The following is a 15,281-nucleotide window of genomic DNA, read 5'->3' as shown; positions in this document are numbered from 1 at the left end:
CCGTGCTCGCGCCCCACCGGCTGCGTCCATTGCCCTGCCGTGGTCGCGCTCGGTCCGGCCGTAGCTCGTCGCACCTGCGACGGCCCTGCCCCTCGAGCCCGCACGCGCTCACCCAGTTGAGGCCACGCCGCTGCGCCCCTTTGCCGCCCTCCGCTGCTGCTGCCGCGTCCCGCCGCCGCCCCGTCGTGGCCTCGCCACTGCCGCCTCCGGCGGCCGGCCTCGCCGTGCCCTGCTGTCGCCGGCGCCCCCCCTGGTGGCCTGGGCAGACGCCCAAATGGGCTGGGCACCCGGCGCCCTTTACACCCGCGCCCTGTGCCCGTTAAGCCCCCGGGTCGCTGACGAACGGGGCCCACCAGCCCCAGAACGTTTATTTTTATATATAAAAAAAGAATTAAAAAAATAAAAATAAAATAATAATATTAAATAATAATAATAATATTAAATTAATTAATAAAAATTAATAAATAAATAAAATAAAAATAAAAATAATTAATTAACTAAATTAATTAAGTTAATTAATCTTATTTAAATTAATCTAGTTAGACAATTAATTTATTTAAACAGTAATTATTTAGCTAAACCCTAATTAGCCTAAACAGTGAATGACAGGTGGGTCCCACTGGACCCACATGTCAGTTTGACTTAGTCAACCCCTGCTGACTGCTGATGTCAGCATGACATCATGCTGATGTCGTAAATACAATTTCGAATTAAATTAAATGATTAATTAAATTCCAGAAATTAGTAAATCTTTAGAAAATCATATCTTTTAAACCGTAGCTCAGATGAAAATACTTTCTACATGAAAGTTGCTCAGAACGACGAGACGAATCCAGATACGCAGCCCGTTCGTCCGCCACGCGTCCCTAGCATAGTGAACCTGTAACATTTCACCTCCGGTTCATCTGACCGAAAACGCGAAACCCCGGGAATACCTTCCCGGATGTTTCCCCCCTTCACCGGTATCACCTCATACCGCGTTAGAACACGTCTAGCTCTGCCTGTTGTCCTGTTATGCATTTGCTTGCTATGTATTTACTGTTTCTCCCCCCTCTTCTCTTCGGTAGACCCCGTGACGATGCTGATGCCCCTGTGGTCGACTACGTCACCGACGACCCCTCTCTCTTGTCTGAGCAACCAGGCAAGCCCCCCCCCCCTTGATCACCAGATATCGCCTATTCTTCTCTATACTGCTTGCATTAGAGTAGTGTAGCATGTTACTGCTTTCCGTTAATCCTATCCTGATGCATAGCCTGTCATTGTTGCTACAGTTGTTACCTTTACCTGCAATCCTACATGCTTAGTATAGGATGCTAGTTTTCCATCAGTGGCCCTACATTCTTGTCCGTCTGCCGTGCTATACTATCGGGTCGTGATCACCTGGGCGGTGATCACGGGTATATTCCATATACATTATATACATGACACATGTGGTGACTAAAGTCGGGTCGGCTCGAGGAGTACCCGCAAGTGATTCTGATGAGGGGGCTGAAAGGACAGGTGGCTCCACCCCGGTAGAGGTGGGCCTGGGTTCCTGACGGCCCCCCGACTGTTGCTTTGTGGCGGAGCGACAGGGCAGGTTGAGACCACCCGGGAGAGAGGTGGGCCTGGCCCTGGTCGGCGTTCGCGGATACATAACACGCTTAACGAGTTCTTGGTATTTGATCTGAGTCTGGCCATTTGGTCTATACGCACTAACCATCTACGCAGGAGTAGTTATGGGTATCCCGGCGTCGTGGTATCAGCCGAAGCCTTCGTGACGTCAGCGACTGAGTGGCGCGCGCCGGATTGGACTGGGACGCCACTAGGCTAGGTCTGCTTCCGGCCGCGTACGCAACGTGCAGGTGTGCATAGGGCGATGGGCCCAGACCCCTGCGCGCTTAGGAGTAGACCGGCGTGCTGACCGCTCTGTTGTGCTTAGGTGGGGCTGCGACGCGTTGATCTTACGAGGCCGGGCATGACCCAGAAAAGTGTATCCGGCCAAATGGGATCGAGCGTGTTGGGTTATGTGGTGCACCCCTGCAGGGAAGTTTATCTATTCGAATAGCCGTGTCCCTCGGTAAAAGGACGACCCGGAGTTGTACCTTGACCTTATGACAACTAGAACTGGATACTGAATAAAATACACCCTTCCAAGTGCCAGATACAACCCGGTGATCGCTCTCTAACAGGGCGACGAGGAGGGGATCGCCGGGTAGGATTATGCTATGCGATGCTACTTGGAGGACTTCAATCTACTCTCTTCTACATGCTGCAAGATGGAGGCTGCCAGAAGCGTAGTCTTCGACAGGACTAGCTATCCCCCTTTTATTCTGGCATTCTGCAGTTCAGTCCACTGATATGCCCCTTTACACATATACCCATGCATATGTAGTATAGCTCCTTGCTTGCGAGTACTTTGGATGAGTACTCACGATTGCTTCTCTCCCTCTTTTCCCCCTTTCCTTTCTATCTGGTTGTCGCAACCAGATGTTGGAGTCCAGGAGTCAGACGCCACCGTCGACGACGACACTTACGACACTGGAGGTGCCTACTACTACGTGCAGCCCGCTGACGACGATCAGGAGTAGTTAGGAGGATCCCAGGCAGGAGGCCTGCGCCTCGTTCGATCTGTATCCCAGTTTGTGCTAGCCTTCTTAAGGCAAACTTGTTTAACTTATGTCTGTACTCAGATATTGTTGCTTCCGCTGACGCTACTGTGATCGAGCACTTGTATTCGAGCCCTCGAGGCCCCTGGCTTGTATTATGATGCTTGTATGACTTATTTATGTTTTAGAGTTGTGTTGTGATATCTTCCCGTGAGTCCCTGATCTTGGTCGTACACATTTGCGTGCATGATTAGTGTACGGTCAAATCGGGGGCGTCACAGAGACCCCATCAGCCAATACCTGTTCTTGCTAAGTACGGAAGGTTTGTCTGGATTACTGCAAAGGAGGGAGAGCCTTGGCGAGCTACAAGGGATTCGAAATGGTATGCAAGGCCCTCCTATATCTCACTTGCTTTTTGCAGATGACAGCATCTTCTTCGCACGCAGTGTTAACAGAAGGCTCTGAATTCTGCTCTCCATCAATATTGTGAGGCCTCTGGGCAGAGGATCAACTTGCTAAAGTCTTCGATCTTCTTTGGGAAGCACTGCCCTGATGGTGTCAAGGGAACTGTAAAGGGGTGCCCTGGGGTAGACAATGAAATTCTCCACGACTCTTATCTCGGTATGCCCACTGAGATTGGTCATGCAGCCACCAACTCCTTCGTTTTCTTACCAGGCCGGGTTTGGAAGAGGATCAACGGCTGCAATGCTAGGCCGATGTCGCGGGCTGGAAAGGAAATTTTTCTGAAATCTGTGGCACAGGCCATCCCTAACTATGTGATGAGTTGCTTCCAATTGTCTGTCTCCATTTGTGAGCAAATGAAGACCTACATCGCCAACCACTGGTGGGGTGTCGAAGACGGCCGTCAAAAAATGCATTGGTGTTCTTGGGCGTGGCTTTCTACCCCAAAGTTCCTCGGTGGAATGGGCTTCCGCGACTTGGTACTTTTCAACCAGGCGATGCTTGCGCGTCAGTGTTGGCGTCTCCTGACCGAACCCGACTCTTTGTGTGCGAGGGTCTTAAAGGGACGCTACTTCCCTGATGGGGATTTTTGAACCGCCACCAAGCCAAGATCATCTTCCTTCACCTGGCGATTTTTGCTTTTTGGGCGTCAACTGATTCAGAAGGGAGCTCGGTGGGGTGTAGGAAATGGCACCCGGATCAAAGTTATGGAAGACAATTGGATTCCAGGTTTCCCTCCTGGAACTTTCAACTCGATTCTCCCTATTCCAGCTGAAACTTCAGTTCAGTTCTTGTTGGCCAAGTCATTGGTGACTTGGGACGAAAACCTTGTGCGAAGCTTCTTTGCTGATCCTATTGCAGAACAAATTCTGCAAGTTCCCATAAGTCGGTTTGGGGGAGATGACTTCCTGTCGTGGCCTCATGACAAGCTTGGCACCTACTCGGTCAAGTCTGGCTATAATCTTACTCGTAGTGAGAACTTCTTCTCCTCTACAAGTGAAAAGGGCAAGGGTCTGGCTTCCAATATTCAGGTGCAAGAAAAGGAGTGGAAGGCCCTTTGGTCAGTCAATTGTCCAAACAAAATGAAGATTGTTTTGTGGCGTTTCGTGCATGATTGTTTGCCTACAGGTTTCCAGCTGGTGAGGTGTCACATTCCAGCTGAGGATGGCTGTTTTTTCTGCAACCGGACGGAGCGTGTGGAGCATCTCTTCCTGCTGTGTCCCTTCGCCCGTTCCGTTTGGAAAGGGGTTAAAGAGGAGTTCAGTGTCAGGCTGTGTAGAAAAGACATGGTTAATGGCCGTCAATGGATGTTCGATTTCCTGGCTCATGCTTCGAAGCTCCAAGCTACTGTTGTGGCTATCACTCTATGGCATATCTGGGAAGCTAGAAATGAGGTACGTAATAATGGTACCGATGTGCATCCTGCTAGAACTGCTTTAAAAGTTCGTGCCTATGTCCGTATGGTGTTGCAGCATTGTTCTAAGCCTAAACCTAGTCCCAGGCGTGAGTCTTCTTCTTCAACTCTTATTTGGACTCCGCCACCTGCTGGTGTGGTGGCTGTGAATGTTGATGCGGCGCTGTTTCCTTCTATCCGACGGATGGGCATGGGCTTTGTGGCTAGGAATCATCTTGGGAAGTGCATGTTTGCTGGCAATGAGCAGCTTCAGGGCTTCTCTGAACCGGAGTTGGCTGAGGCGCTTGCCATCCGGCGTGCTCTTGAGGTTTGTCGATCTGAAGGCTGTTTGTCAATTGTTTTGGCATCTGACTGCCTCTCCATGGTGAACAAAATCAAGTCTACGGCTCAAGATCGATCAAGAGTGGGCACTGTTATCTCGGACATCAAGTCTCTTCCGTCTGGGTTTACTCGATGTTCTTTCTTACATGTCAGGCGTGGTATGAATGTAGCGGCACACAAACTAGCTTGTTAATCTTTTTTATCTTGGTGTGGTTCCAGATTGTATCAGGGACGATCTTTGCTGTGATGTTCAGTAATCAATGAAGTACTGTTAATCTCAAAAAAAAACTCGGAAGTGTTAGGGCACCACCTTCAACGCGGCGACCACAAGGTGAGCTTGCGTGCGCTGGTAAGCAATGCTTCACATTCTCTTTCCTGATCATTGGCATGTGTATGTGTATTTGGGTCTGCTGTAGCATTTGTATACTTCATCAGATCAAGGAAGTTTTATAGGCGAGTTACATACACCAGACTGCTGTCTTCTTCTTTTTTTATAAACGACACTCCGTTCTTGTTCTGTTCATTTGGTCAGGGCTGAAAGAATGCAGAATTGGGTTGCTTAATTAGTTAATTAATGAATGAATGGGCCAATTCAGATTTGGGTTGCTTACTCTAGGAGCAGGATAAATTCTGATTGCTAATTGCACACTGTCAGTGTCATGCGTAGTGGCGACATTGGGTTGGTGAAATAGTAAGGAGGCCTGCATGATACCATGTTTATTTTTCAATTCCTTGAAAAAAAACTTGTTAGCCTTTTGGTGTAGGTAAAGCGTGTGCTTCTTGTTACAGTAACATTTTGTATTGTTGCATCTTTATATGCAGCAGCATTACAAGTGAGAGAAGAAAGAAATATTGTTTCAGTTGAGAGGTGCATTATTTTTCTCTCACCAAACACTGCATTTTTGTTTTGTAAGGGAGCACTAGTGAACAAGCTCACTCTTTTTCCTTGGCTTCCTGGCGTGATGTCACTTCACTTGTCACTTTGCTTAATATCCCCATTGGCTGTCTCGGGTGCTTTGTCCTTCTCTTTGTCTTCCTCCTTGGCTTTCTTCGCCTCTGTCTCCTCTTTCTCCTTGGCTTTCTTCACTTGAGCCTCCTATGCCTCCTTCACCTTGATAGTCGCTGCTTCCTTCTTGGCCTGCTTGAGCGCCTCGATGAGGCCTATCAAGCACACGCTGGGGTCCCTCCTTTTCTTCTTCGACATGGGCATAAGGTTCTCTGCAACATCAACGGGCGACATGTCACTCTCCTCGAGCAGGCATTGAACTTCCCCAAACAGCTCGTCCTCAATGACATCTAGGTAGTTCTTTGCGAGCATTTTGAAGCCCTCGAAGCGGCAGTAGGACATTTCGATGTGCTTGTCCATCCTGCCCCGCTGGATCAACATTGGGTCTAGCTTCTCCTTGTGGTTGATTGTGAAGATGATGATCCTCTCACCTCCGCAAGCAGACCACAGCCCGTCGATGAAGTTAAGCAGGCTCGAGAGCGTTAGCTTTGCAGCACGTCCTTCTTCGGTTCTATCGGTAGCTTGGGCTTGTCATCGTTGTCGGACTCCTTGTTGCTTGAGGCCTTCTTGTCCTTGCGGCGTTTTCCCGTGAGGTCGACAGAGCAGTCGATGTCCTCTATGACGATGATGGGACTTGCCCTTGTCTCGATGAAGAGCTTTCGCAACTCGGTGTTGTTCTTGACCGCCGTGAGCTCGAGGTCGTAGACGTCTTAGTCGAGGAAGTTGGCCATGGCGGCGATCATGGTAGACTTGCCGGTGCCGGGCGGTCCATAAAGGAGGTACCCACGCTTCCATGCCTTGCCGACCTTGGCATAGTATTCCTGGCTCTCCTGGAAGGCCATGAGGTCGTCGATGACGGCTTCCTTCTCATCGGGGTGCATGGCGAGCGTGTCAAAGGTGGCGGGGTTCTCGAAGGGGACATGTATAAACGTGAAACGGTTTGAGGGAAGACGCCTCTCAAGGGGCGATCGGCTCATATATTTATAGCAGAGTTACAAGTCTTGGAGACCAAGAAATAAACCCTATACGCGTATATGTACAACCGTATGCAAACGGAATACGCGAGATTAGCTATACAAAGTTATACGTTAACATCCCCCCGCAGTTTGTGCGTCGGTCGAACGCATAAACTGTACCGAAAGTCCAAGAAGAGCTGAGTCGGTAAGCCCTTCGTCATGATATCGGCAAACTGCTGTGAGGATGGCACATGAAGAACCCGAATCTGACCGAGAGACACCTTCTCGTGGACGAAGTGGATGTCAATCTCGATGTGCTTCGTGCGGCGATGCTGGACCGGATTACATGCCATGTAAACAGCACTGACGTTATCACAGAAGACAACGGTGGCGGACGGAAGAGGACGATGAAGCTCAAGGAGAAGTTGGCGAAGCCAGCAGCACTCAGCCACGACATGTGCCACGGCTCTATACTCGGCCTCGGCACTGGAGCGAGACACCGTGGCCTGGCGTTTGGAGGACCAAGACACCAGGTTGTCACCGAGATAGACACAGTAGCCAGAGGTAGAGCGTCGGGGCAGCCGGCCCAATCCGCGTCAGAGTAGGCAGTGAGCGAGGCGGCCGGTGTGGAGTGGAGCTGTAGACCGAGGTCGAGGGTGCCATGAACATAGCGAAGAATCCGCTTGATGAGGTTGAGATGAGGTTCCCGGGGAGCGTGCATGTAGAGGCACGCTTGCTGGACAGCATGTGCAATGTCGGGGCGAGTGAGCGTCAGGTACTGAAGGGCCCCGGCAAAACTCCGGTACTCCATGGCATCGGTGACGAGGGGACCCTCGTCGGCGGAGAGCTTGCAACGGGTGTCAATGGGCGTGACACACGGGTTGCAATCCATCATGCCAGCGCGCTGAAGAAGGTCGATGGCATACTGGCGCTGCGAGAGAAGCATCCCGGAAGCAGACCGAGATCCCGAGGAAGTAAGTCAAGTCCCCGAGATCGGTCATGGAGAACTCCCGGTGAAGCTGGTTGGTGATGTGCTGGAGAAGCTCAGCGCTGGACGCGGTGAGGATGATGTCGTCCACGTAGAGAAGCAGGTAGGACATCTCAGAGTCGCGCCAAAGCACGAACAGAGACACATCGCTCTGGGAAGCCACAAAGCCCAGTCGATGAGCGTGATGAGCGAACCGCTGGTACCACGCGCGGGGCGCCTGCTTGAGTCCATAGAGGGACTTGTGGAGCAGGCAAACATGGTGAGGACGTGTAGGGTCGATGAAGCCGGGCGGCTGCTCACAGTGAACCACCTCGTCGAGATCGCCATGGAGAAAGGCGTTCTTGACGTCCAGCTGATGAACCGGCCAAGCATGTGAGACGGCGATGCTGAGCACAACGCGGATCGTGGCCGGCTTGACGACGGGACTGAAGGTCTCGTCGTAGTCAATGCCAGGCTGCTGCGAGAATCCACGGACCACCCATCGTGCTTTGTACTGAGCGAGAGCACCGCCAGCACCAAACTTGTGCTTGAAGATCCACTTCCCTGAAACAATGTTAGCACCAACCAGTCGAGGAACAAGAGTCCAAGTGCGGTTCTGAAGGATAGCATCGTACTCCTCGATCATGGCAGTACGCCAAAGAGGATCCTGGAGAGCAGAGCGATATGTTTTGGGAATAGGAGAGATAGAGGAGTGTTCAGCCGAGAGATTAAGTTTATCAATGGGCTGAAAAATACCACGCTTGGCGCGAGTGAGCATGGTGTGAGTGTTGGTGGAGGAAGCGGTGTTGTCGCGAGAGCGACGAGGAGGGGGAGGGGGTGGTGGTGGTGGTGGAGAAGGGGACTAGGTGGGAGACGCAGACGAGGGCGGCGCGGGTGAGGCGGGCGTTGTGGCGATCGACGTCGGGGTGGAAGGCCCCGAGCCATGCATGGAGGGCTGGGCCGAGGAGGCCGGTGCCATGTTGGGCTGGCCTGCAGGAGGCGCGACGAACGCGGGAGCCAGCTGCGTGGCGACCAAGTCTAGGAGAAAATCGAGATCGTCCGGAGACTGAGTGGTGCGAGTGGTGGCGAATGGAAAGGTGTGTTCATCAAAAACGACATGGCGTGAGATGATGATGCAGCGTGACGTTAAGTCGAGGCACCGATAGCCGCGATGCGATGCAGGATACCCAAGAAAGACGCATGCGGTGGAGCGAGGGGCGAGTTTGTGAGGTGCCATGGCGGACTGGTTAGGGTAGCATAGGCACCCGAAGACACGGAGGTCGGAGAAGGAGGGCGGTTTTTGGTAGAGGAGGGTATACGGGATCCGGAAGTCCAAGTCTTGGCTTGGACGGCAGTTAAGCAGGAAGGTTGCGACGGCAAGGGCCTCGGCCCAGTACGCAGGAGGCATATAAGCTTGGAACAGCAAGGTGCGAGTAATGTCGTTGAGCGTGCGGAGTGCACGTTCGGCCTTGCCGTTTTGAGGGGAGGTGTACGGGCAGGACATGCGGAGATGTATGCCGTTGCGTGCAAGAAACTCGATGAAGGTAGAGTTAACAAACTCGGTACCATTGTCGGTCTGGAAGGACATGACAGGGAGGTTGAATTGTGTGCGTGCGTAGGCGACAAAGTTGACGAGAATATCACATGTGTCGGATTTCCGGTGAAGGGGAAACGTCCACATAAAATGAGAAAAATCATCAACAATGACAAGGTAATATTTGAAACCAGAATTACTAGCAACAGAATGTCCATAAATCGCAATGAAGTAATTGGAACGGAGCAGCACAAACTGTTGATGATCTAGAAAAAGGTAAACACACGTGCTTGCCAAGTTGACATGCATGACACACTTGAGTACTTTTATTACATGGAATAGCAAATGCTGAAGATAAATGTGACATAGAGTCACAACCGGGATGTCCTAAGCGACGATGCCATAGCTCCGATGCGGTGGTGGTGGCGACGAGTCCAAACGGAGAGACGGTGGGGTTGGTGTTGGCGTTGAACTCGTAGAGCGGTCCGGGGCTACTGCAGCGAATGATCTCGCTCTGAGTGTGCAGATCCTTAATAGAAAAGCCACACGGGTCATATTCGACAGAAACAGAATTATCAATGGTAAATTGACGAGTAGAAAGGAGATTTTTGATAATATCTGGAACAACAAGAACATTGTTGAGGTAAAAGGTGTGACTAGGTGTGTGGAGAGTGACGTGGCCGATGGCGGTGATCGGGAGGGGAACACCATTGCCGACAGTGACTCGAAGAGAGGGAGGAGGATGGGAGGAAGTGGAGAGTATACCAGGGTCGGAGACCATGTGTGAGGTGGCGCCGGAATCCATCACCCATGCGCCATGCGTGGAGGAGCCGGCGGCAGAGGGCCGGCGATGGCGTTGAGGGCGGCGACGAGGGCGGAGCAGTCCCATGCAGGAGTCGGGACAGAGCCGGCGGGGTAGTAGGGTGCCGCGGGTGGAGGCGGGTTGGTGCCCCAAGCCTGGCCATGCAGGGGCGCCAGCTGGGTCATGTAGGCGACCTGGCCTGGGGGCACCCAGGTGGACTGGCGAGACGGCGGTGTCGGGGCGGTGGACCGCGGGGCCGGCCCGAGGAGGCCGGCGCCCCCGGCGGGAGCGGCCGGAGCGCCGTAGGGGCGCCAGTTGGGCTGCATCTGCTGTGTCTGCCCGGTGTAGGGGTTGAAGCAGATCCACGTTCCGGGCACGGCGGCGGGGTAGGCAGGGTTGGAGTTGGCGGCGCCCTCGCCACCGTTCTTCTTCGACCAGCGGCCGCCGTGGCCGCCATTGCCACCGGTGGAGGAGCCGGTGGTGTTGCCGTAGAGGGCGACTTGGGACGGCACGGGGCCTCCTGGGGCGGCGTTGGCGAGCTGGTTCTCGCGTAGTAGAAGGATGGAGCGCGTCTGCAGGAAGGTAGGAGCCGAAACCTGCATCGTGACGAGGGTAGTGATGTCGGAGAAGCGGGGGTTGAGCCCCCGGAGACAGGTGAGGACCAGGGTTTGGTCGGTCACGGGCTGCCCCACGTCCGCGAGCGCGTCGGAAAGGGCCTTCAGGCGATGGCAGTAGGCGGTGATGGTGAGGTCGCCTTGGACGAGGGCCCGGAACTCCGCCTCGAGGTAGACGGCGCGGGTGAGCTGATTGTCGAGGAAGAGGTTCCGGATCAGCGCGTAGGCCTCGTGCGCGGTCTGATCTTGGGCCATGATTGTGTCAAGGATGTCCTCGCTGATGGAGCCGTAGATCCACGAGCGCACGACGAAGTCCTGACACTGCCAGTCGGCCGTGCGAGCATCCGGCGGCGTGACGACGGAGATGTGGCCGGTGAGGTCGTACTTCCCGAGGAGGACGGTGATGAGCATACGCCACTTGGCGTAGTTGGACTTCTGGAGATCGAGGACGACGGGGACATGCATCTTGACGCTTGCGACATGGACGGCCTAGGACGCCGGCGACGCGATGGATGGGATCATGGCCCCGGCGGTCTGCGTCCCGAGCGTGGATGAGGTTGAGGCCCCGAGTGCAGAGGAGGTGGAGGAGGAGGTCGACATGGCGGCGGCCTGGGGAGGGGGAAGGAGCTGCGGCGGCGCGGAGGGAGGATGGCTGCGGCGGCTTAGGGTTTGGTGGCGGCGGAAGCTAGGTTTTAGGACCTAGGGCTGATACCATATAAACGTGAAACAGTTTGAGGGAAGACGCCTCTCAAGGGGCGATCGGCCATATATTTATAGCAGAGTTACAAATCTTGGAGACCAAGAAATAAAGCCTATACGCATATATGTACAACCGTATGCAAACGGAATACGCGAGATTAGCTATACAAAGTTATACATTAACAACATAGCTCCAGACGCTTTTGCCCTGGTAGGGGTTCCAGCTGCCGCTAGCATTGTTGGTGAAGAGGCGGTGTTGGCGGTTCTTCACAGTGACAGCGCGGCCCTCGCCGAGTATGAAAGGAAGGTAGGAGTCAACGACAAGGTCGCGGTGCCGTCGATGGAAGACAACCCGGTAGAAGCGCCTCTCGTCCTGGCCGGGGTATAAATGGATGACGTTGGCCTTGGATTGCCTCTTGGAGACGTACCACCAGATGGTGGTCCCGCAGAAGTCGTCAGTGACCTCCTCGTGGTCGTCCACGGAGACCCGGAGGTTCTTGCTGTCCTTGCCGAGCTCGGCCTTGAGCTTGCGCGCGCGGCGGGCGCAGGCGTCGCTGAGGTTGGCCTCAACGACGAGGAAGAAGTCACTGCGCTAGAAGCGCTCGGCGCCGTACTTCGAGATGGTGATCTGGAGGTAGGGGTTGAAGGCTTGAAGCAGGCGGCGAGCTTGGCGACCCAGGTTGTGAGGTAGAGGCGGAAGGTGGGGGGGCACATAGTTCTGCACCACGGACCAGATGAAGATGACGGTCGCCACCGCTGATCCAAGCCCCGCCCACCTCTCCACCACCGCCGCTGTCATGGCCAGACCTGGAGGCTGGAGCTCCTCGTGATATTGTATCGATGGAAAGCCATAGTGACCTGGACTGGATTGGACATGCGTGTACGTGTTGCGTAATATAATGCCAATGGTTTGTGTGATGATTTTGCTGAGGTTGAAGCTTAGCTAAGCACGTGCTGTCGTGATCGTTGGGGCCGGAGCAGGTGAGGAGAACCGACGAGCGTTGATCGAGCAGTCCTTGGAAACGAGATTACTTAATGGATGCAATGGCAAATGCAGACTTGGCTAGCTCAGTTTTGTAGCCAACCAGATGCGTCAGTCCTTGGAAACGAGATTGTTAATTGCATCATGAAACTATTTTTAGACGATTGATTATTACTACATCTTGTTACAACAGGCTAGTATAAAAATTTGCACGTGTGCATAATACAATAGTACGTAGCTTTGAAACTAATCAGAGATGTATGAGGTCGGCATGGTGCTCAGTCGTCGGCGAGATGGAGCATGCGTGACGATTTGCATGTGTATAATACAGTAGTACTCCCTCCGTCCGATAAAAGTTGTCCGCGATGACAATTTGTGAAAACCCCCCTCGCATTAATCCGACAAACGACACAGCCCGCACCGCGTCCCCCCATCCTCCCCTCCTCAATCTTGCGACGGCGACGGCGACATCCTCACCCCCGGCCGCCTGCTCCGTCGCCTCGCCACGCGCCGGCCGCCTTCTCCCCTTCATATCGCCGCCTTTCTTCGTCCGCGTTGCCTGATCCCGACGAGGGGGGAGGGGAGGGGAGATCAAGAGGAAATGGATCCCCTTCTCTGCAAAGCTCTCGATTTGCCGGCTCCGACATGCTGTGCGCCGAGGCCGGGCGGACCTGAGCGCGCTGCTGCTAGCGACCGCCGTCAGATCGCTGGCCTCCGACGCCCCCCTCCGTGCCTCCGGATACACGGCGGTGTCGCTGGCCTCTGACGTGCTCCTCCTCCTACTGGCGGTGCTCCTCCGACGAGGCAAGACGCCAGCGTCGCTGCAGAGCCAGGAGACGCAGGAGGAGCCCTACGCGTACAAGGACGAGGCCACCGACGGGACCAAGAAGAGGCTGACCTCGGAGGCGTCGTGGCTGGCGCAGTACGCCTCACCTCCCCTGCAAGCTCCCCTGCATGCTCGCCAAGCATGTCCTGAACTGCAGTGAAGATCCATCAGAAGAAGGGCAGCAGGGTGGCATGCTCTGGAAGGTTGTACTGCATGCTCGCCAAACACATGATGCAGAAGGTTCAGTCTAGATAGACTGAATATGTTGTTGTTGTGGTCACAGAGATCAAATTTGTGCATGTATATAGAGTATGATAATTTTAACTCTGCTGTCAAAAGTTAGTGCAAGTTCAGTATGTTCAGTTCAGTTCTTTTTGCTGCAGGATCAAATTTGTTTCTCCCATTTTACAGAAACAGAATGTGTCCAAAACTGAAAATTGCTGTCATTTTAACTGAATTTGGTAAACTAAAAACTGAAAACTGATATTATTTTAATTGAAGATATAATTGCAGTGGCTAGTCCTCGATATTGGTGAGAATCACAGTCTTGTGTGGTTGAAATTCTTCCACAAGTTCAATCATTGGCTTTATAACGTTTTAGTTGTTACAGTACAGTCTCTTGGTTCATGACAACTAAAAGATCAGAATTTAGTAAATTCAGTTTAACTCTGAATATGTACTTTGATGTAAATTTGGACATGACTACAGCCCATCTAAGTTAGACAATATTCTGAAGAAGAGAAACTTAAAAGTGTAAGTTGCTGTGTCCAAATACTCCTGAAGCAAATTTGATGGAAATTACTCGTTTTGTGATAATAAAGACTCAGTTCCATGGGGATTTGCTTTTGTAATTAACTACTCAAGCTCAATTTGTAAAGTGGAGTACTGCATCAGATTGAATTCTCTCACTGACTTTTTCAATGATCATCATCATTCTCAGTTTCAATGATCATCTAACTGAATTTGATTTATTCTTTTTGGTACAATCATCATTCTAAGAAGAAGAAGAAGAAGAAGAAGAAGAAGAAGAATCTAACCAAGACAGTACTCCAAATTAGTTAGCCATTAATGCTTTAGATTATTCTTCTTCTCCATCCTTGTAATGACCCTGTACATGTGAACTTCACAGAGAGGGAGTATTTATTGAAGATATTATTTCTCTCAACTGGAGTTTTGTCTTTACATCTTATCATAATATTCAAATAAATCCAGATAATCCAAATAATTTGAAATAATTCTACTATATTCAAATAATTCAAATAATCTAGCTAATTCTGAAAGAAGAAGAAGAAAAGAAGAAGAAGAAGAAGAAGAAGAAGAATAAGAAGAAGAAGAATCTAGCTAATTCAAATAATTCCAACTTAATTCAACTAAATCCAACTTAATTCAAATAATTCCAACTTTTCCTTTTCCTTTTCCTCTAACTCTGTTGTGGCTGGTTCTTTGTGCCTCGGTCTGTACCACGAACAGCCAAATGCCAAGCTTTCCATCAAATGTCATCTCCCCATCTTTTTTTTCGAAACAGAGGCAAAAGCTTTGCCTCATCTATTAATTAAGCAGAAGAGAATGGCCCAGTTAATTAGTGGAAAACCGGGCGAAAACCGATACAACAAGGGCCAAGTCCACTCCCACACAATCAAGCACACATGACTAAGCCCACTCTTGCCGACAACATGTCGAACACACAACTTCCACCAGTGCCGGAAAGAAGAATCCATGACTACTAGAGATTGCTAGGAACATTTTTTTCAGATGATACAGTACAATGGATCAACTTAATTAAGCAGAAGAATCCACTCTCCGTCAGTTTTGGGATGGTACAGTACAATGGTTTCAGATGATACAGATTGCTTGGAACATTTTTTCTCTTGGGAAATTGATCCATTGTACTCTACTGTATCTGATGATATTTGAATTAAATGGATCGACATGTTTGTTAACTGAAACTGTTCCTAAATCTGACCAAGAGTACAAAAGATGAAAGGAGATCTTGTTATGGCCAAATTGCTCTTTTATTTGAATTTTTTTGTTGTGGCCAAAAGAAAATGGATGGATCTACGTAATGTTCAGTAAAGGGGTATAGCAACTTTTCTTCTTCTTTTTTCTCTAG

The 15,281-nt window shown here is 51.4% G+C and overlaps 1 protein-coding gene and 1 pseudogene across 1 annotated transcript; one reads left to right on the top strand and one right to left on the bottom strand.

Moving 5' to 3' along the window:
* Window positions 1-2,878: 2,878 nt before the first annotated feature.
* On the top strand, window positions 2,879-5,086 carry LOC120968063 (uncharacterized). The gene is made up of 2 exons (XM_040394461.2): window positions 2,879-4,444; window positions 4,523-5,086. Exons 1-2 carry the CDS (start codon window positions 3,758-3,760, stop codon window positions 4,976-4,978), a joined length of 1,143 nt encoding a protein of 380 aa, XP_040250395.1. The 5' UTR covers window positions 2,879-3,757; the 3' UTR covers window positions 4,979-5,086.
* A 658-nt stretch (window positions 5,087-5,744) lies between these two features.
* LOC109748042 (AAA-ATPase ASD, mitochondrial-like) lies at window positions 5,745-12,628 on the bottom strand (annotated as a pseudogene).
* Window positions 12,629-15,281: the final 2,653 nt, after the last annotated feature.

This window comes from Aegilops tauschii, chromosome 7 (assembly GCF_002575655.3).
Source record: "Aegilops tauschii subsp. strangulata cultivar AL8/78 chromosome 7, Aet v6.0, whole genome shotgun sequence".
In the NCBI taxonomy this organism is placed as follows: Eukaryota; Viridiplantae; Streptophyta; class Magnoliopsida; order Poales; family Poaceae; genus Aegilops; species Aegilops tauschii.
The sequence above is the reverse complement of the archived record's forward strand: the minus strand, read 5'-3'. Positions and strand labels throughout refer to the sequence as shown.